This window comes from Melitaea cinxia, chromosome 3, assembly GCF_905220565.1.
Source record: "Melitaea cinxia chromosome 3, ilMelCinx1.1, whole genome shotgun sequence".
Lineage (NCBI taxonomy): Eukaryota > Metazoa > Arthropoda > Insecta > Lepidoptera > Nymphalidae > Melitaea > Melitaea cinxia.
Window position 1 is genome coordinate 17,440,081 of NC_059396.1, and position 22,954 is coordinate 17,463,034.

Here is a 22,954-nt window from a genome sequence, read left to right on the forward strand (position 1 = left end):
CAGAAACTTGTCCGTACTTGATGAATGGGACTGTGGTAGTAATTGGAATTGGGCCAGGATCACGCTTGTCTTTATTTCATTATCTATTGTAATGAACTGTTCGGGCGGATAGCTGTATTTAGAATGATCTCGTAATTAGAACGTTTCAGAAAGTTAGATTTCGTTTTGTAAAAATACACACAAACTACTACACAAATATATATTCTAGTTAGGTATATGCACGTTGTTCATCATTACAGCCTATACAGTCCACTGCTGGACATAGGCCTCCACAAGTTTACGCTAAAAATAACGTGAACTCATGTGTTTTGCCCATAGTCACCACGCTGGGCAGGTGGGTTGGTGACCGCAGGGCTGGCTTTCAACCGAAGACGCTGCTGCCCGTCTTCGGCCTGTGTATTTCAAAGCCAGCAGTGGATGGTTATCCCGCCACCGGTCGGCTTTTTAATTTCCAAGGTGGAAGCGGAACTGTGTTATCCCTTAGTCGTCTCTTACAACACCCACGGGAAGAGAGGCTATATTATTTAGTACCGTAGCCACACAGTACCCGTAGCCACACAGTACTGTATGTACAGTATGCACGTTGTTAGGCCAACTAAACTGTACTCGGTTAAGTACTGTTCAAAGGATTTTGAAAAGACCCATTAAAATTATTTACAGAATTACACACATGGACAACATATCATGTAGTACATAGATATTTTTAATTGGACTTAAAAGAAATATTCTAACCGGAATATTTTAACGCTATGCGTAAGCCCCATCGATTAAAATCTTAAATCCAGTAACATTTAACGTACGTTGTACTTTCGAATTGAAATAAGTTTAACACTACTTTAATCAAAGGTGTAATCTAAATAACAACATTGTTGGGTTCATTCTCATTTAATGATAACTAAATCTATAATCTTATGAATAGAATTCTACCCATAACAAAGTCATGTAAAACGAAAGCAATACATATGTAATAATGATTTTCCTTTCTGTAATTCATGACGAAGTTTTTTTATATACATACGAGCTCCCCGCACGCGGTGTTACCTACGTGAATTACACGAACGTACTGTTAACTTTTCTAACGTAAAAATATAGTCTTACTTAGTAATGGCGTGCATTTTCCTGGAGAGTTTTATAATCGGTCCGATAGATTTAGTTTATCCATTACCAACAAATAGAAAGACAAATCTTACACTACTATTATGGTTATTCAAAACACATTTCTCGTCTCCTCTTCTCTCCGCTTTGGTGGAAACCGGGCCTAAAATAATATATTAAAAATGAAAACATTATAAAAAAAATCATACTGAAGTAGCGTTTATAAAACCTTATCGTTGCTTTTGAACCGTTACAAGATCCAGCTTTTTATTTGTGAAATGTGTAATATCTCAGAAATTCTGTATTCTTTTAAATTAGAATTTATAATTAGAACTCACACAGTAACGACTCTTACAAGATCTTACACACATACATACACGTACATCTTTTACTACTGGCTTTGTTTCTTGAATATAAATTTTATATAGTTCAGTAAGGACCTTTCATTGAGACCTTTTCATTGGATCTTTCAAACAGTATTTAGAACAGTTAATCTACAGAACATTTATTTATACTTTAGGAATAAATGAAGGAACGGTTTGTTTTTAAAGCTTATTGTATTTATTTAGGTACGATTCGCGAATGGAAGTCGTTTTTTGTGTACTTATTTTTTTTATTTTCTTCTTCTTTGCACTACGATAAATTATATTTTGTCAATTGTGAAGGTCAATTTATCTTTTAAAAGTATTGTGAAGTAAATATGAAAGAACACTAGCCAATTGACCTTTAAAAAAACCTTATTTAAATATTGAAAAAAAAAACATCAAAGAAATTTTAACGTTAAAATACCATATAGGTGAAGTCGACATAATTTGAACTCAAACTTTATTCAATCGAATCAATCTTTTAAATGATTGTATACAAGTCATGAACTCAAACTTTATTCAATCGAATAAACCTTTTAAATGATTGTATACAAGTCATAAACGCGTATTGTGTACGATATTTTCTTTCAATGAGCCTTCTTTGAATACCGTGCTGAAAGTAGGGCATATCGATGAAGGGATTTTATTATAACGGTAATACACATTTCTTAATCAATCGAATGAAATCAAGTCGCGTTACATACATCTGCATATCGTCTAAAAGTCGTTGACCTATTAATATTTATACTCGTAAATCATGACGAAACGGGAACATATTTCATTTTTTAAATATATTTCATCCAGACTTCACGTATCGAAATTGGCAATTGTAACGTATTCAATATTGCAATCTGGTTATGACATGAATAATAGTTTACCTCAATAAAACATTCAAAAGGAGTCACCGATGCATCAATAAAAAAAACCTTTTATGTAAAACAAAGCGTAACGTGGCTACTTTAAAAAAAATCCCTCCATTTTGTAACAAGCTTTTTTTTATTTCTAGTCATTCAGCCAGCTTTGTGTTCTTCATTCGATTAACTCGCAACGAAGTTTGATACACCGCATCGTATCCGTGGGTTATTTATTGTGTAATGTTTACTTAACTAGGGACGCGTGTGTATCGCCCGTGCACGTGTTGATATTACAATAACAACGCGATCAAAGACCTTGTCTGATGCGCTGTCTAAACTTCTGATTAAATTGCTATTCGACGGAAACCGGTCCATTATTTGCGACCCGTAAATCGAATTTAGTGAGACGATTTAGGTGTGATTATTTTGATTAATAATAAGCTAAATTTCATGCAATTTAAGATTGTGATAAATTACTTCGAATTAAAGGGTTCGTAAATTAATGACGAACGTATTTCTTCTACGTTTGTGAAGTTTGCAGACGAGAAAATCCTTTACAGAGTTAATGCTGGCTGTAAATAAACGAGGGTAAGTTTAAAAGAATGTACTTAGGTGGACCCCATTACGTTCCCCGTCTTAGGTTTCTCGCAGAGCGGCGACTAAATAAATACGGGAGTTCGATCAAATATGGGCTGAACTTTGAGGCGGAGTATGAAAGTCGCCAAGCGAAATATTTGGCGAGACGCTCAAACGCTTGTAGAAACATATTTCATTTCAGTTACGTCATTAAATAATAACAGAGAATATTGTTTTTATATCAAAGTTTTAAATGAAAAATATATCTTTTGTTAGGTGTAAGTCGTCTTTGTAATACCAGTCCTACGAATGTTCAAAGAACGCAATTTATAATGGTTTGTGATTTTAGGAAAATTTTTTTTATTATAGCAATCTAATATAAACACTTATTAAAACTTAAATGGTATGGAATAAAAATATTTAAATAAAAGCGCGTTCATTTAGTACGATAAACGGAATATGTATACATATGTATATAAGATATTTTGTAATACTGAACTATTTCTAATATTTGATTTTCGTGAAATAGTACAAAAATCTCATATTCCCATAGAAGTATTCGAATATCGTAACAAATAATCACGCAGTGTGCAGTCAGGTACCTAATAAGAGCACGTATCGTGCTCAGGGGTAACAATAAAAGGGGATGCGGGATGGTATGAATGACCCTTGCATTTTGGCTCCCTGGAGAGCGCGGTTTGCACAAAACAACCATATTTACATTTATTATATACAAATATATGATTGTTTAACAAAAATATTTAATAAAATAAAAGTTGGTATCGATCAATGCTGTAATAATCGACGCGTGTAAGCCATATTACGTAAAACGCGTAGAGAACCGGTTATATGAAACATTAAAAATTTCACGTTTTCATTCTGAACATTTTGAACAAAAGACGAAACTTTTAATTTTAAACCGAAAAAATTTAAGTTCAGGAATAATATCCTGTATTTACTTCACAGCTTTCGCAACATTTTTTAGACTGTATATATAATTTTTTTAAGTTTAATCAGAGAAAAAGGGGTTCTATTATTAAAATAAATTGCAATATTAATGTACTTATTAATGCGACTACACGAATAGTGCATTAAAAGCTTATACACACAAAATAGTCTGACATATGACAATATAATTAAATAACATTAAATAACTTCAGTAAGAGACTGAACGACGCCTACGTTTCCACGTTCATTGGAGTTTAATATTTTACCAATAGAACTTCAATTTTTATAAGATACCTAAGCGTCTTCCCGAAAATCCATATTTTTAATAATAAATAATTAGTACTAGCAGTATTAGTGCCCGAAGACGGAGAGTAGCGCCTTCGGTGCGACAAAGCCAGCCCTGCGGTCACCAACCCACCTGCCTAGCGTGGTGACTATGGGCAAAACATATGAGTTCACGTCATTTTTGGCGCGAACTTGTGGAGGCCTATGTCCAGCAGTGGACTGCGATAGGTTGATTGATGTGTGAGTATTAGTATAAACAATTAATAACACTTAACGTGCATAAAATTTCATCTGTATATTCTATTAATCAAAATTTTAACAGTTTATGGATATTTCTGGTTTTTCGATTAATTTTTTAATAGTAACTTAAAATGTTACAAGTAATAGTTGTGAAACTTGTAAACTAAGTCTGTTCTGTTTCGTTTTAGTGGTGGTTTATATACAGATAAGATCTCTCTCATTTATCTTTTTTAAATAAATAAATATCTTTAACACACACACACACACACACACACATACAAACACGGTCGTCTGTTCCGAAAGTAAGCAAATTTATATTTGTTTTATAGGGAACAGCGGACTGTTATAGCTATATATATTTTTTTGATAAATAAATAAACTTAGAAATAATACTTATATAAATACAAATATTACACCCAGACTGGGGCCTGAATCGTAAACGGAAGCTACGGAACAGAAAGCAGGGCCACTACAAACTGCGCAAACGGGCTAGTCTATTGAATCAATTAATAATTGTATTTGCTTGTAAACGAAAAAAAAAAACCGACTTCAATTACATCGACGAGTAATACAACGTAAGTAGAAGAAAAAAATTAACAAACGCACTAGTCATCACTACGATTTTCGAAAAACTTTAAATATTAATAAACCCTTAATACCCTTTTTGATTACACGGTCAAAAAGTATGAGCGTGGCAGGATGCTACCAGGAGCGTAGAAGGGTCGAGGAGTTGCAACTTAGGGAGTAATACTTTGACAGATGCGTGCTCCCTTGAGTCTGCAGTTACGGTATAGCGATCAAATAGAAGCGGCAGATAAGAAATTAAACTTACATTTTAACCGAACTATTTTAAAGCAAATAATTATCCTTTTTTTCATCTTCATCATTTTTAATAAGATGTTGATGCAAATCTTGTGATAATGCTGAAAATTTTTATAATAAATAAATAGTCTGTTAGAAGAATGTCTGAAGTTTGTCTTTTTTCTGAAGCACGAGTACGATACAAATTTTTGGCACGTGAAGTTTGACGGAGACGGTATCTGTCGGATACTATTATACGTCAGATAATTATCTGAAATTCTACGTGATATTGGCGAAATCATAATTATGTGCTCATTTGGCGCTATTGAAAGCCATTTTAACGCGAAGAAGAAGAATTATTTTAAAATTTAACAGGCCCTCTATTTCATATTTATTTGTTTAAATGATCATTCTAAGCTTTATACAGTCTGCTATCCTGAATCGTAAGCTTCATTTAAACGCCGATCCGCTTGACGTTAGTTACGACTATTGTGGCTAGGGGGACAGTGTGGCGACTTTATACGTTTTTATGTACGATTTGAGAGTCGATCGATAACTCACGGCTGCAAGTGTCGGAGATAAGAATTTCGTTTAGTACAACAATAAGAAAAAAGAAACAAATTTTACTTTTTTTATTTTATGTGTATAACATTTTAATAATGATAATAATAATAATAAATAAAATTAAAAAAATGTAATAAAAAATACAATGTTCAAAAATATGAATACCTTATTGTTTTATTTGGATTATCGTACATAAAAATAATTGCCTATTTCGAGCACCGAATAAGAAAAAATAAACAAAGAATTCACGTTAATCGTACAATCTATTGTTAAATAAAGCCATTAAAGAACACAATTAATAATAAAACAAACGAACGAAACAAGCGGTTCGGTAAACAGTAATTACTGTTTTTTATATCATTTAAAAAGCTGCAAAGCGAGCTTCATTTGTCCTATAAAAGTTAACAACTGCGTGTAATCCGAGAGCAGTAAACAGCGGGGATGGGGGGTTGTTTGTGAATTTAAGTGTGTTCTTTGGAAGACAATATTACTGCAAGACAATGAATGTTGGATTCCAGTGACGCGTGGAGAGCGTATTCACTCACAGTAGTGCTCATTTGCGACGTTTGCATGATTAAAATAAAAAAAAATCTGTTTGTGCCTTGCAGAACGTGACGTGTGCGGCCTATGTTGATGAGTGGCAAGTAGCCCTTGTAATATATCTTTGAAATAAAAAATAATAACAACTTAGAACTCGTTATTCTTCACATAAAATAATGGTTCTGTAACTGATTATTTTTTTATTGGTTTTCATTCTTTTAGCCAATTTACTGAAAAAAAAAAAATTACAAACTACTAGACTGCTCGTAGTAGACTAAGATTGCGTATGATTCTATTTTCAAAAAAAAAAAAAAAAAAAATTAAGTATTAATGTGTAAGCAGTATCTGTCACAACACATAAGTAGTATACTATCGTAATAACAAATAAATTTGTCGAAAAAAGTCCGATAAATCCAAGTACCCATTCAATGGCATGTGTTGCCACAATTTGTCAACCTCGACGACGGAACGGAGAACAATTTTTTTGTTAGATAACACGAGATTTGTATTAGGGGTTGATAGCATAGTCATTTGTTAGAAGACAAAGCATTTGAGCGTTAAAATGGAAATATTTTTAAATAAGCTCTTTAAAGTAATTAAACAAATATTCCTAGTTGTCTGTTACTCTTTCACCCATAACTACTGAGTTGTTTGTAATGAAATTTGGAACGTAGATAGTTGGTATTTCAATATAATACATAGGCTATTTCTTATTTCGACTCGCCCATAGAATCAAAAATTACGCGGATGAAATTGCGAGAAGCAGCTAGTTAACTATATATATTTAGTGAACAATGCTTTTTGTTTTGAGTATTGTTTAAAAGACTAAACAACTTAAGTTCATCGAACTTTAATTTTTTTTTTCAATAAACGTCATTCTTTTTATTATAAATAGCGTAGGTTTAAATCAATATTTGTTCTTTATTTAATTATATTATTAATTACAATCGTTTCGTAATAGTAAAAAACTATGATTTGTGCACATATCGAGCTGATAAAAAGCAACACAGGGTTTATAATCTTAATGACAAAGCGTCCAATAAATTACTCAAACGAATTACTTTAAAGATACCGTCGGTTCCAGGCGATCTGAAACCCTCACTTCATCCATCACACGATAACGCTTGTTTACTTAAAAACTACCTAAAAATAAACGAAACACTTCAATATTAATCTCTTGTGTTTTAGTTAATTGTCTTTGTACTTTTTTTTTTCTTAGCAGTAAACTGCTTTGCTTAAAATTAATTTATTCTTATATTTTGTGATAGAATTGAAACCTATTATTATATTTATTCAACAACATCTAATAATTTTTGTTCGCATTTAAAATTGTAAACCAGAAAATAAAAATTTACAAAAAAAAGTCATAGAACCGACAGAGGATGCAACATGATTAATATTACAACTATTGACTCCACTGTGAAGAAAGCGTCAAGTTCCTCTGAATACATATTAAAATATAGGCCTTAGTGTCGCAAATTGCAAACCCAACGCTTTACAGAGATAACATCTTATACGTAACCCTACAGGCGCAAGATGGATTCTTTAGAGCAAGGCGAGTAAACAGAGGGTGGGTGGGGGTAAATGGGCTTTGAGAGTGCCGAAACAAACACACGGAGTTAAGAATGCTTTTCAGCAGTTGTTTGTATGCTACGTCCATTGTTGTCGGCTAATTCTAGGACTTGTTTTCATATCAGTTATTTTGGCAGCACACATTGAAATTTGAAACTAGCGGCTGCAGTTGAAAGAAACTATTATATGCGAGTAGTTCACTGTGTTCGTGCACAACTGGAATACTTTTGTTCATTTTATTTTAAACAAACAAACCGAAATGAGTAATTAAAATTGTGTATTAGCCTTACAGGATTTTTTTTTGTGTCGGCGAAATATATTGTGAAATTAATGGAAATAAAAATTAAATTTATGTTAATTATATTCCATGCATATGAAAACGAATCGTTAAATATATTAAAAGAAATATTTTCTTTGACATACATACTGTACATATATTTGAATAAGGGAATCATTGAAAAATAAAAAGATCTAATATTACAAAGCTCAAAATGTAACATTGCTTCTTATAAAGTGTTTATTCAAGAAACACAAAGTCTGGGATCAGTCCACCTTTTCTCTCGTAATCCGCTACGTAAAATATTATAATAAATTCAAACAAGAGCAACGGAAAACCGCCGTGAACTTAGGTGTCCATGAAGGTCCACAACTCGTGTTCCCAAGCCAGGAAGGAAAACCCCAAAACTTTGTCCGAAAAAAGCCGGAAAAACTCGAAAATTTAAGCCCGACGTTCGGTTTCCGCCGGTCGAGGGTCCGCGTAAATATTATTCCGAGCTTCCTTTCATTCCCTTTGTTTCACAGTTTATTATTCGCGGCCCACCTCCGAGGTGCGTGACCGAAGACAGCGCGGAATTAATAAAAGAAATCGTTCACCGAAAAGGCTATAGTCGTTCCGCTGGAACTAAAAAAAAAGTTAAACAATAATGAACCTAAACAAGATTCCCAAAACTTTCGGCCGTTTGGTATAAAGAAACAAAGGGACCTTTTAATTTACGTATTCCACTTTATACCGTTTCGAAATGGCAAAAATCTTTTCGTAATTGTCAAATTTTAAGGAATACAAAAAGTTTTCGTTTTACATCGGAATTAAATCGTGTCGAATAATCGTTGGGCCGATATTGAGGGGCAAGGTCTCGATAGATTTTCCGGGAGTCGTAAATGCGCCTTTTATTCGATGGAATGCGTCCGAGTCCTTTATGAAAAGTGTCCCCTTCACTTGAGGCGTACAACGCAGGAGATACTGTAATTTGCGTTCCCTGATTGTCGGAGTGGTCCGCGGGCAGATGTCACAGTATTGACGATTTTACTTTATGGGGGTAGCACTGGGCGTTCTGAAGAATCGTAAAAGCGAAGAAATATTCAATATCTTATAAAACTGCGAACATTTCTAATGTTCTGTTTCTTTCTTTAGTGCTAAGTTAGTTATGCTTGAGGCTTACCATTGACATACTAAAACTATTGGTGAAGTTGTGCCGGGCGTCCGCATCAGTTATCTGTAACAAAAAAAAACATACTCATTAAATTATATTATGATATCATTATACAAAGCAATTCTTAAAGAGAATACGATTTAAAGAATAATTTTTAAACTCACAACACATACACGCTTATTTGTATTATATCAAATTAAATGACAAGCTTTTGTATTAATAAAAATTAATATAGTAAAAGTAAAATTCTCTGGACAATACATTTTAGCCCAGCTGTGGGACAAATATATTTGTGAAGCGTTACTTATAAGAATCGTATTCCTTTAAAGTAAGTGGATTTGTAAACATTGAGCTCACTTCGTTACCTGAATAGCTCGAAACAGTAACACCTGGGCTTTGTAACAGACATTCGAATTATTTATTGATACTATCTACAAGCGCGATAAAGAATCTAATGTACTATTGATATAAAACACAGAGAGAGAAATGTCACTAATATTATTAAGTATTTTATTTTTACAAAAATATATGCTATTTAATAAAATAAATAAAAATTGAAAACAGAATATTATATTGAAAATTATATTGAAATGTAAATTGAGAAATTTATTGATATCAAAATGTCTCGGTTTTGTTATAGGTATATTTATGTAGCCATTGAAGAAATAGTTCCAGCTGTAGGAGTTGACATTCTAGCCAAGAATTTCTGTTATGATATTTTCCATTCTTTTATCCGACGCCTGTCTTAAGTCAACGTTTAATATTGTATCTTTTCTTTAGACTGCTAACTTTGAAACGCTCTTGACTCTATTTTATTTACGTATTTATTATAACATCGGTATTCTATTATATACATATAACATATACATACATCACTACCATAACATAAGGAGATCACTGTAAAGGTTGACCTATATCTATCAATTATATTTATTAAAAAAGGTCGTGTACTACGAAATAAAGTAAGACATAAAAATTATGGAAGGCTTTCTTAAATTTAACGTTTATAAACAATATTTTTTAAATATCAATCAATTAAAGAGAACGTCGAAATTCTTTAATTAAAAATTAATAAGACTTACGTTCTCGTACCACACGCGAAATGATAATTTATTCCAGATTTAACACATTATGTCTTAGAACTTTATCATATTTAGCCATCATTTTCTACACTCGATGTTACGTTGAAAATGTTCTAAAAGATAAATGTGACAAGGAGCTAAGTGCTCCATATGGAAAGTGTCGCGACGTAAAGTACTAGTAGTGTATTTCTTTACTAGTTTTATTTTTCTCCTAATTCAATTGGATGCGGGTTACGATACAACAATGGATTCCCTCGGGATCGTCCTTAACTATATTGTTTGGGAACGCGAACAGTAATTTAAGACTGGGAAGCAATACTTTGTCGCTATGGAAATGGTTTTATTATCAGTTTGAGTATTCTTCAGTCGTTTAAAATGTTGTTTTATTGTAATTGTTGTTGGGTTTATTGTTGTCGTTTCTTAAATTGTTGTATGTTAAGGATTTCATTCAATTTATTTTGATGAGTGTATGTATATGAATTTCCTGATTGTGTATTTTGGGTGTAATTATTTTTATTTTTAAGACAATTTTTTATTATTTCTAACTTTAGATGTAAGTTTTATAAGACTATGTAGGTATTGTTTAGATTCTAAATTCAAATAAAACAAAACAATTTACGTTATTATTTACATTACAGTTTCAGTTCACTCCCAAAAAAACAATAAGTTTGTCATTATAGTGTTAAAATTAAACTGAAACATCGATAATATTTTAAAAGTTATAAACAACAAAATAATGTTATTAATTTACTTATTAATCATTTCACAGAGGTATAATTATCGTAAACTGAGTGCGATATTAAAATACTCAATTATCAGTCTTTTTTTACGCTTTCAACTTTTATGAGGTACACAAGAACATAAATTTAATTTATCTCCTTACTTTATATACAAAGGAACACATAGACTGAGTGTATATAATTCACGAGAATTTCGGACGTGTCTACCTATATGTTCTCTGTTCGTGAGGACACGGCTTTAGGCTTTTAATGCGGTACGAGGATATGCTTCAGGCTTACTCCGGACAAAGGTTGACTTTTAAAATGTTTTATAGACATATTCTCTCATAATGGTAGCGTTTTTGAGGATATATTAAGTATTATATGTTACGGTACTTTTTAAAGTTTTAAGCGTTTACTATCCCGTTAGAATATTTTGCAGTGGTTCAATTGCTGTTCTAAGTCTGTAATACATGTTTATTTATATGCATCTATATTCGTGCAAACAATGAATTTACATATAAATTTACTGCAAAAAATATCTATTTATATGAGTTGACTGTTATCTAAATATTACATTGCGTAACTTAGGAACTTGACGCCGCGTTGGCGCAACGGTTACAGCCATGGATTGTATCTGTTGCGCTGGCGGTTGCGGGTTCGATCCCCGCACATGACAAACATTTGTATTGGCCATATAGGTGTTTGCCGTGGTCTGGGTGTTTGTGCAGTCCTAGTGGGTCTCCCCACCGTGCCTCGGAGAGCACGTTAAGCCGTCGGTCCCGGTTGTTATCATGTACACCTGATAGCGATCGTTACTCATGTAGGGAATATATCCGCCAACCCGCATTGGAGCAGCGTGGTGGATTAAGCTCTGATCCTTCTCCTACGTGGGGAAAAAGGCCTATGCCCAGTAGTGGGATATTACAGGCTGAGGCGTAACTTAGGAACAGACGATCGTGTATGTAAGTTAAACTTATTTATCTTACGAACCCAAATGTGACATTCATTCCGACAGGTTTCAATTTTTTTTTTTTAATTTTATTACAAGTAAAAAATAATAATTACTCTTGTTTTCGTAGCTGTTTTGTAATATCCACGACGAAACTCATTATACAGTCTTATAAAAAAAATTTGAGATAACATTTGTATCATCTCCGTAGTTAACTACAAAGGAAGTCGGACAGTTAATACGTGTATTTTTCACTACATTGAGCTTGAAAGCAGTCTTAGAATATCAAGTCTAAGGAGCGACGCGCTTTGAGACGCCTTGTTTAATGCTATATTAGACTAGCAGGGCGAGAGCTTTACAGCTTTGACGAGTATAATTGTTATAATAATGGATGTTATTACTAAAAACTTGAATCGTGTTTTCAGATGAATTGATGAAAATTTTTATTGCGAAATCTCGAACAGATAACCAGCCTCAGAATCATAATGTGCCTTCTAATTAAAATATTTTATATATAGAAAAAAAAAATCACATCAAAAAGCGTATTAGAATAAAATCTTGAATATAAGGTACTAGGAGCAAGTTCTAAATTACTAAATAAAGTCCATACATCTATATTGCCAATATAAATACATTCTTTATTTTTCAAAAACTATAAAATAATATATCAAAAGTATTTTTATATACGAAACAAAATCACTCAAATGTACCTACTCAAATGTAAAAAAACAAATTTGTGGCACGTAATAAAATTCGCCACAAGTTAAAAACAAAAGCCGCACGCCCGAATCGAATAATATATTAATAATATGTTTTGTTCTTTCTTACATCTGATTTATATTTACAGAACTGTCAGTTCAAACAAACGTATACATATACCCGACGCGTGAAAAATGATCTCCGCCATGTACAGGATCGACCACACCTGCGCTAGCGGGAGAGCTGAAAACTACGATGTAACGTTACAGCCGTATGAACGATGAAGTAAAACAGAATATGTACTCACATATTTATTCAAAATCAAAGAGTTAACCTGAAAAATTTAATTTTGATTAGAACAAAATTTTTAATATTAATATTTATATATTATATTAATAGTTAGAATAGAATTATAGATAAAGTCGCAAAGAAAATGTTCGATTAATGTACGAGATTATATTATGAAATATCTAATTATGATTTTTTTTATACGAATAGGCCGGCAAAGAAGCGTATCGCCCACCGGATGGTAAGCGGTTACCGAGCTTATAGACGCTTGTAACACCAGAAGCGTTGCGAGTTGCTAATCCTACCTCCAACCTTTCCAAAGGAATTTCCTGCTCAAAATATGGAGCAGCCCGACTGGGGTAGTACCTCGACCTTACAGAAGATCACAGCTAAATAATACTGCTTTCAAGCAGTATTGTGTTCCTGTTGGTGAGTAAGGTGACCAGAGCTCCTGGGGGGGATTGGGGTTTGATCGGCAACGCGCTTGGGATGCTTCTGGTGTTGCAGGCGTCTATAAGCTATGGTAATCGCTTACCATCAGGTGACCTGTACGCTTGTTTGCCGACCTAGTGTTATAAAAAAAAAAAACGTTCCCCAGGAGTTCTGGTCATTTTAACTCACTTTAGCTATGATCTTCTGCAAGGTGGAAGTCCTTCAGTCGGGCTCGTCTAGATTTTAAGCAAGATATGCTGCTGTGCCCTACCTTATCGAAATCGTAAGTCTCTATAAGTGTGGGCAGTGCTTTACATTCGCCAACGGTTCGTTAAATCGAGCGGTATGTTCGACCCCTAATAACTTTAGATATAGAACATAAAGACGGTTCCGTACACACACAATAATCACACGCACAATTAATTATGAATGATTCGAAAGCTTAGAATATTTCCGTTCTTTGATCATTCGAATAAGAAAGGTGATAGAGAAAAAAATAAACATTTACGTGTATTCGGATATTAAAAATAACTAAAATGAGTTCTGAAGAAATTGTTCTTTCATAGTCATAGTTCTTTTAACTGACTTATATTATACTTAATGCATTCTTTGTTATGTCCATTTGAAAAACTAAGATAACTAAAGTAAAGGTCACGTAAAATATGACCTCACGACTTCATGCAAAAAAAGTCGGATAACAAAGAGGTGACCATACAAATTAATTAATCTAGCAAATACAGGTTTTATACAAATAAGTATTTGGGTTGATGCTAACATATGTAACATTACAATTGTACTTTAATAACACAATAGCACTAAGTTAAGGTGTATTATAGTGATATTCCAAGATTCGCAAGTTTCTAAGCTAAAGACAAAGGCAATGCTAAGCGGGATCTGGCGAACCATAATCTATTAAGCAATAAAGGAGTAGCAAGGTGTGGTTGGGTATTCTAACTCTGAGACTAATTGGGGGCGAACAAAGGAATTCAGACAAAGCCGAAAGCGACTCAACTAATGGAGCCGAAGACGTTACGGTACGTTTTGTAGATAAAGCAAGAAATTTTCCCCGGCTAAAGATACAGCCAAAGGATAATAGCGTGAGATAAAAATCTGAAGTAGATATCGTTTTATTTCACTTAAACTATTATACTAAGATGAATCGGAGCTATAACTATGAGGGCTGAAATTGTTTGTGATTTCAGTACCGTTATGTTGTCGTAATAAACTCTACAGACTCGTTTATACATAACTAGCTATGCCCGCGACTTCGTCCACGTGAAATTAAAAATTATATATTGCTCTGTTCGCAGAGTTACTAAATAAATAAAATTTTAAAATAAATGTAGCCTTAGTTACTCCTTACTACATCAGCTATCTGCCAGCGAAAGTCCCGTCAAAACCGGTGCAGCCTTTTCAGAGATTAGCTAGAACAAACATACAGACAGACAAAATGTACCGTATATACATCCATATGCATTTAGTAAAAATCGGTTATTTTAATATTACAAACAGACACTCCAATTTTATTTATTTGTATAGATTTCGAGAAGTCTCGAACGGTTTTGCCCTATCGAGTTTTAAAGTTTGACCGAGAAGTAAATATTTTTGATTTGTGCTTTTCTTTTTAATCTTAATCTTCTTCAGCAAATGAGTTTCAATTCAATAAGAATCCAAATTAGCTTATTCAATATATTCATTTTTTGTTAGTATGTGAGGATTTTGTCTAACAAAACAGTGCTAAGTTGGAGACAATTTTATAAATTGACAGAATTTTCTTATATTTACGCGAATTTCACTCATTATAATGATATAACTTTTTGAGGATTCCTCCCGTGACCATGGTTGTTATAAGAATCCGAAACGTCGGGCGTCTAAAAAACTTAATAGACCGCAACAAAATCCGAAAAAGTTCGTTTCATTGTAATTGATAAAATTTATTTATCGATAGAACCCTTGTTCGCGTGTAGCAGTAATTTACGACACAAGGGAAATAGATAAATATAAAGTGCATGCAATATTAATATCATCGACATAGTAGTGCGTGCGACGTTGGTGGCTGTCGTACTTGCAGACTATAAATACAAGTTACTAATGCAATGGACAGAAATACTGCGGTTGCGTAGAACCGTGGGTAACGATGGCTCACGATCCGAGATGTGTTCGCTTATAAATGTGAAACTATGTTCTTGATCTAAGTTATGTTTGCGTAAATATAACTTTACAAGGACTAATTTATACCAATTGAAATAATATCAAAATGATCAACAATCTCTTTTATAAATAATCTTTTCAAAAAAATCATCACCATCATTACAGCCTATACAGTCCACTGCTGGACATAGGCCTCCACAAGTTTACGCCAAAAATAACGTGAACTTATGTGTTTTGCCCATTGTCACCACGCTGGGCAGGCGGGTTGGTGACCGCAGGGTAATAAGGTAATATTTTTCTAAAAAATATTTATATCTGATTTCAAATTAATTTGGCGATTTTAAACTATATTTATTTAAAGTTTTGAATCATTTAGACAGTATAACACAATGATATACGCATTAAACTCCTCGCATGGCTTTCTTCACTTTGACATATATTAAAAATAATCGCTCTCCACGTCCTCCATTGGGATGAAAATGTGTGGAGATGGGGAAATACACCGAACATACATATCATGACAAATACCAGTATCGCCAATATAACAGTTTGCCATGAGGTCCACTTCAAATAGCTGACCAATACGGAGAAGTTATTCGTTGAGAACACCGCGGCAACGCATGTTCATGTAACGACAATCTACATATACTATATCCATACCAGAAGCAAGCTAAAACTGAAAATATTCTTTATTAAAATTTTCCCTCTTGTGGTCATTAAACCAAAATACCCCTCATAAGATAATGAGGCAGCTTTGAGCATAAAGAACTGCACTACAATTTCGTTATTTTAGCTTCAAGCGAAAAGGGAAAAAATAAAAATCTTTTGGAATTTTTAATTTACGCGCCGACACGAAGCTCCAATATCCGGCCATCCCGCAAAACGGAAATGCTGAAATAATACACTTTCTATATTATCTAATATTTACTTCTATATTACTCCCACAAATATTTCGAATTTGCTAAAATATGAGTTTAATTTAGTTGAGTTGGTTTTTCAATGTACTCAACCGATTCTAAGAATCCTTTTCACTTAAACTTTTTAATTTAAGAAAGATAACTTAATGTTGAATCAACACTAAATTAGTTTTCATTTAAACATAAAATTTCATCATTAAATAATGGACAGCAGTAATTTGCATCAGATTCCCTGATCTAGCATTTTTTGCGGGTTCTGTAATCAAACCTTAATTCATTCTTTTGGATAACTCATTCCATTATCTCCCCCTATCCCCGGGCAAAACCCGTATCATTCGTTCAAAATGGCGGCCGGGTTGCGGTCGTTCGTTCAAAATATGCATTATCCATACCGTAGATATTCCCAACTGTCTAATGCAGAGGGCACCGGCACGTCAAAATATCGTTATGCATTCAGTAAGCGTTGTTGTGAAACGATTTTGACAGGAGGTATGGCGGAATAGCGAGATACTCGATGACAGTATGCAGATTGAGTCGTTTGCGTTGCTTTGGCTTCTCACACATTCTTATGTCGATCGGTGTGTTTTGTGTTTTTGGTATTGTGTGTGTTTATGATTTGTAATTAAAGAGGTTTTATATTATTAGTATTGTGATACTAAAGTTTGATAAAAAAATATTACTTTAAAGATTCGCCAAGTAATTTTCTTTTGTGCAAAAAAATAAGTTCTATATGATAATTTTACTTATATACTTGTATTTTATTACATTACTTAATTTACTTCAATGAATAAAAATATATATATATAACGTCTCACCTTTGTCACACGTATTTTGTAAAAATTAAAAAACAATTGCAAATATTGAAAATAAAAGGCAACATTACTATCACTACTTATATAAATATAATAACATACAAGTATGAAGATACAATATTTCTCGACACGTAACGCTCACTTTAATCTAACAAAAGTCGCGCAGATCCAGTGACGTCTCAGTTTAATATACGGATACATTTTTATTAAACATGTCAAGACAGGTGAGCTCCGGAACGTCGGACGCAGGGAACGCCCCGGGCGAGCCCCGAATTCCTCCTGAACAATATTTATATTTGATATTCCTTGTGTTTAGGCTATTTGTATTAAATATGAAAATTAGTTAGCAGTCGTTGTCATGTTTTGAGAACATTCGTCAAACACGTGCTATTGAAATGATCGCTATATATATATATTTTATTCTGTGCAATTTACTTGATATATCATTCTGTAAGAACCTTCTACAGTAAAATAAAATACTTAATGTAAGGTAAGTAAATTCATTTTCAATTAAATTAATTAATAAAATTAATTAAAAAAAAAATTAATTTTTTCTATTCATACAATATTATGAAGGATTTTCTTTGACGGAAAAAAAAAACATGGCTTAAGATAGCTATTTTATTGTGGATTAAGAAGAAAAAAAATGACGACTAAAAATTTCCAAGCAAGTTAATTTCATTAGTAACAAAGTACGTTGGTTTTAAATTTCAGTTTTTAATATACATAGGTGTTTTAATTTTTCTTTTCCCCAAGTATAAAAATAATTCCTTTAAAAATCTTCTACCGGAAAACTTGAAATCTGAAGGATATTTCAAAGCTTTTCGCTCCCAAAGTTCCAGTGACCTTTACGACTTTTACTGATCAATTGCGTCGATCGTACGAAGTTCACTGGTTATAAGTACCATTTTAGTTATTTCTTAAGGTAAATTCACTGGTTATAAGTACCGTTTTAGTTTGTATGACATAAATTCAGCGTAGTAGTCACAGCGATATACCGTTGGGCTAAATTATACTACAATATTCATTCGGTTTTATTCATGTTATCCTGATTTTTTTGTTTTATACTCAGTTAATTTCTTGTATTGTATTTATTTTTCAATGACCAAATATTATCATCTATATCTGGTTTTGCTTCCGATAGGTTTTTGCTATATGTATTGAGTTTACAAAATTCTATATCTAGTCAGCAAATTTAAAGATTAATTAATTAATTGCAGAATTACTTTAATATTATAATTAAAATTTATAATAAATAATCCATCAGTAAATGGCGGCTAAGATTTGAAACATAATTTATTATAACACACATCGTATCAACTCATACGAATGTTCTCAGCGCGATGTAAATGCACTTTACGTGTTCAAAACAGTAGTCGCTATTATCACAGAACTATGTTATGTCTATGTTATGTTGGATATGGTGTTTCATCACGAATAAATACTATAAAATATAACCTGTTCTAAGACTTTGTGGTCTTTTGCCAGTTACTAGATATATATATTTTAAATAGGTACCTTGTTTTAGGAATTAATTTTGAAATTTTTGTTTTTAAAGTAACTAAACGTAAATTAATTTGGAAAATCGTTTTTTGTTTTGTTTGAAATAGCGTATTGTTAAGGTGCTCAATAAAATTATGTTTTTATTTTTAATTTTTTTAAATTAATATATTAGATTAACTTGATGACATTTCTGAAACTACAATTGTATCTGTTATTAGTCGTAATCCACGTTATTGCTACTAGAAATAGTTTTAGTCTATTTATCTGTGACAGCGGAGAAGAAGAAAGAAGGTCTAAAATGATTGAAATTATTATCATGACTATTGTAGCAGTTATTTTATTTAAGATTACGGGCAATTCAATAATTTTTATAGACATAACGAAATCTATGAAAATGGCTTACATTTATGTGTCGTCTATCACTTAGTTTTCAAATACCTTTGCCTATAGTCCTGTTCTGTGAGCAGTGAAGTACGTTCCAGCGTCTGGTTTCACTCAGGCAGTGCACGGTAAGTCACTTTCGACTGTTTATTTTATTAACACTTCGAATAGTGCAACGCAGGACTGATCTATTTAGAACACACATAAACTAACACGAAAATGGAGAATTACAGTTTTAACAACGTTATTAACTACTTCCACAAATGTTTTGTAGTAACTTTTACATTTTACAAATAAATAAATAAAAGTGTCATTAAAACACTATACAATTTTTTATTGATTTACAGCTAGAAGACAGGAGGTAGACAACACTTTTAGCTTCTTTTTACTTTAAAAGTTTATGATCGTAGTTTTACAGGAACGTATGTATATTGTAAAGTTTTACGGAAAAGTTACATCACTAGCACATACTGCGATCAAACAGAGAACTTACAGAACAAAATGTTCGACATAAATCAACCACTAAAATAGAAAAATGACAATAAATCAAGTCGAATTTAAAAACAATTAATCATCGCAACAACGTCGATGTTTAAAATAATTCACATAAAAAAGAAATATGTCCCGATTCGTAATTCATTCGAAATTTAAATGCAAATAATAAGCTAAAATATTCACGCAGTACCAACAAAGTCCGACATGCAATCGAGAAAAGCGTCGATATCGATAACTCACGCCGAACGTCACTATAAATCTAGGGGCTCGTGGAGATAGTGATGCCCACGTACACTAACAAGATACTCGATAAATATTATTATCACCAACAATTTGTTTTCTGGGTGGTTATCATGGATTTGTTTTTTTGTTACCAACAAATTTTGGATATTCAGAAACGCCTAAATAATTTTTAATCTTTTCACCAGAATACTACATCAATATAAAAAACTAAAGTTTGCCTTGATTTATAGAACCCGCGACCTCACTGTCATTGGTCTTAGCAGACTACTAGAAATCTAATAAGCTAAATGAATAGACTTTAAAAACCGAATTTTTTGTGGTTTTGCCTTATTGTATTTGTTGCGAGCAATCGCAAACAAAAAAAAAATCGACTACAATTACATCGACAAGTGATATAACGTAGTTAGACGAAAAAGTTTTGAAGTAAATACCCGTTATCAAAGGTTACCTAAAAGTAGTCATCATATCTCAATCAAATTTATATAAGACCAAGAAACTAGCATCTGCTTTTCATTAAAATAGAATATAAAATCTTCAAAATAGGTACACCCAGTAAAAAGTTATGAGATAATACCACGTAGGTCAATAAAAAAATAGTCATTTAAAAACGCATTATTAGATATAACTCGAAAAGTACTTGTTAGACCTCAATTAAATTTAAATAGACCACATGGCATGCACCATCTTATCGATTAAAAAGCAAATCATCGAAATCGGTTCACCCAGTTAAAAGTTCTCAGGTGACTGACATACTTTAAAAAAAAAACAGTCGAATTGAGAACCTCCTTCTTTCCTTGAATTCGATTAAAAAGTAGAATATAATAGCAACCACAAACTCTTTACCCTAAACATAAATTGCTTAAAACAATAATTTACTATAAATTGTACAATGAATAAAAAGAATATAACGTACACTAAAACAATTAAACATACATATAAAACCTTATTTTACAATGTTGAAATGTATGTAAACAATGTAGCGATAGAAAGCAAGTATATAGGTGCAATTTTTACAAGGAAATGACAGTAAAACGAACTCTGTCGGCGAGAACTTTCGAAGTTAAACTTTATTTACGGTAATGTTTTGTCGACTCTCGTGTGTGAATAAATTTTAACGACACCGGCGTATAATAAAAAAAAAAAATCAAATGATTCAGCCGTATTCGCTTATCAATTTCTATTCATATTCAATTATGTGTGTTGAATAACATATTTACAAATAAATAACATTTTTATTGCATGTAACATGCTATTGTCACTAAAGATGTAACGTAGTATTCAATACCACTTCATCAGTCATATCAGCAAGTCATTTTTATGTATCGTACTTAAACTTAAACAAGCTGATCTGCCAATTTCGTGCCGAATTTTTTTCGTAAGTATGTCAATTTTATTCTTCGGTCTATCTTTTATGCAAATTTTGACCTCACACTAACAAATTCAATCAAATGTAATTTGGAACTTCGGAAGTTGTGCTCGTGTATATACGATTCGTTAATTTCTTTTTTATTTACATAGCTATATAGAAAAATTTCGCAATAAATGACGAAATTCATACCCAGTAAAGCCTCCAAGTAAATCAGTGCCAAGCGCTTTTCAAACTTCATCAGCCAAGATAAATCATGTCCACTTTAATAATAAAGTAGTCAAATCAAATTGTCGGTGGCACAGAATCAAACATTTATGACGCTTGGCAGCATTCCACTCGCTCCGACATCATTTGTTGTGCAACCAGGTTTTACGAGTGCCATGCATCTTGTTCATACTGTGATTTTGTCTATGTTTTTATCTGGGGCATATTTAAAGAGCAATTTTTGCGAATTGTGATTTGAATATCTTTGATAAATTGTGCTGCAATTAAAGCGATTCAAGTGTAATAACCGAGTTTTTGCATAAACGCCTGTTAAGATTATAGAGAATAGGGCTTACCAAGAAGTGTCGACCAAATCTGGTGCAGGCCAACTGGGAAAAAACTACAATCTTACTGGAGATAGCAACCAAATAATAATACTCTCAAGTTGTGTTGTGTATCTGTGGTGAGTAAGGTAGCCTCCTAGGGAGGGTAGGGGATTAAGTTGGCAACACGTTTTCTTTCTTTTCCTGGTATTGTCAAGCTTCCATAGGCCATAATAACCACCGGTGGACCGTATGCTTCTTTACCAACCTAGTGGTATTAATTAAAAAATGCCTCTTTCTACAGAACATTACTTATCTAATATATAAAATTCTCGTGTCGCGGTGTTTGTAGTTAATCTCCTCTGAAACGGCTTGACCGATTCTCATGAAATTTTGTGTGCATATTGGGTAGGTCTGAGAATCGAACAACAACTATTTTTCATCCCCCTAAATGTTAAGGGTAGTCCACCCCTATTTTTTTTTAATTTTAAGATAAATTATTTATTTTTTATCTTATTAGGATTTGGCGTTGAAAAATACATACAACCCTATATTTTCACACTTCTACCACCAACCCCTATTTTTAAATAGCGTTTAGCGGCAAGACAACGTTTGTCGAGTCAGCTAGTATATGTATATAGTTAACAGACCCCAATATTAGATTAACATTATTACAACAGATATTACATTAAATAATCCTCAAAATACAAATGATATACGCACAATATACCCCATTTTAATTAGACAAACATTTGAAACAAAATGTTTATTAATTAAACAGTGTTCTATTTACTTCGTAATTTATATGTATCAGTAAATATGACGCTATTATTTGAAAACCATTTGCCACTGGAATGTTGACCTAACCTTTCGACCTGAAGCTTTGTGTAAAGGTCACCTTATAATACAAGAACTGAGTCTATTCTACGCACTAAGCAGTTAGCTATATGAACTGAAGCAAGCTTAATGTAGGACAGCTACGATAATAATGGTAATAATGGTTAGTATTCAAGATTATGTTCAATTACGCCATCTTTTTTTTTTAGCTTGTCCTATCTTAGTCGACCTTTCTTGTTATTTTTTTTACATTGTTACATTTATTGTTATTGATACA

At 32.6% G+C, this 22,954-nt stretch overlaps 1 protein-coding gene across 2 annotated transcripts in view; it reads right to left on the reverse strand.

The window, feature by feature from the left end:
- LOC123669642 (leucine-rich repeat-containing G-protein coupled receptor 5-like) overlaps positions 1-22,954 on the reverse strand; it is a 271,862-nt gene that overhangs the window by 103,329 nt on the left and 145,579 nt on the right. For both annotated transcript variants that reach the window (XM_045603238.1, XM_045603239.1), the window contains one exon: positions 9,280-9,333. In XM_045603238.1, coding sequence (XP_045459194.1) covers positions 9,280-9,288 — 9 coding nt within the window. In that variant the 5' untranslated portion in view covers positions 9,289-9,333. The remainder of the gene's footprint in view (positions 1-9,279; positions 9,334-22,954) is intronic.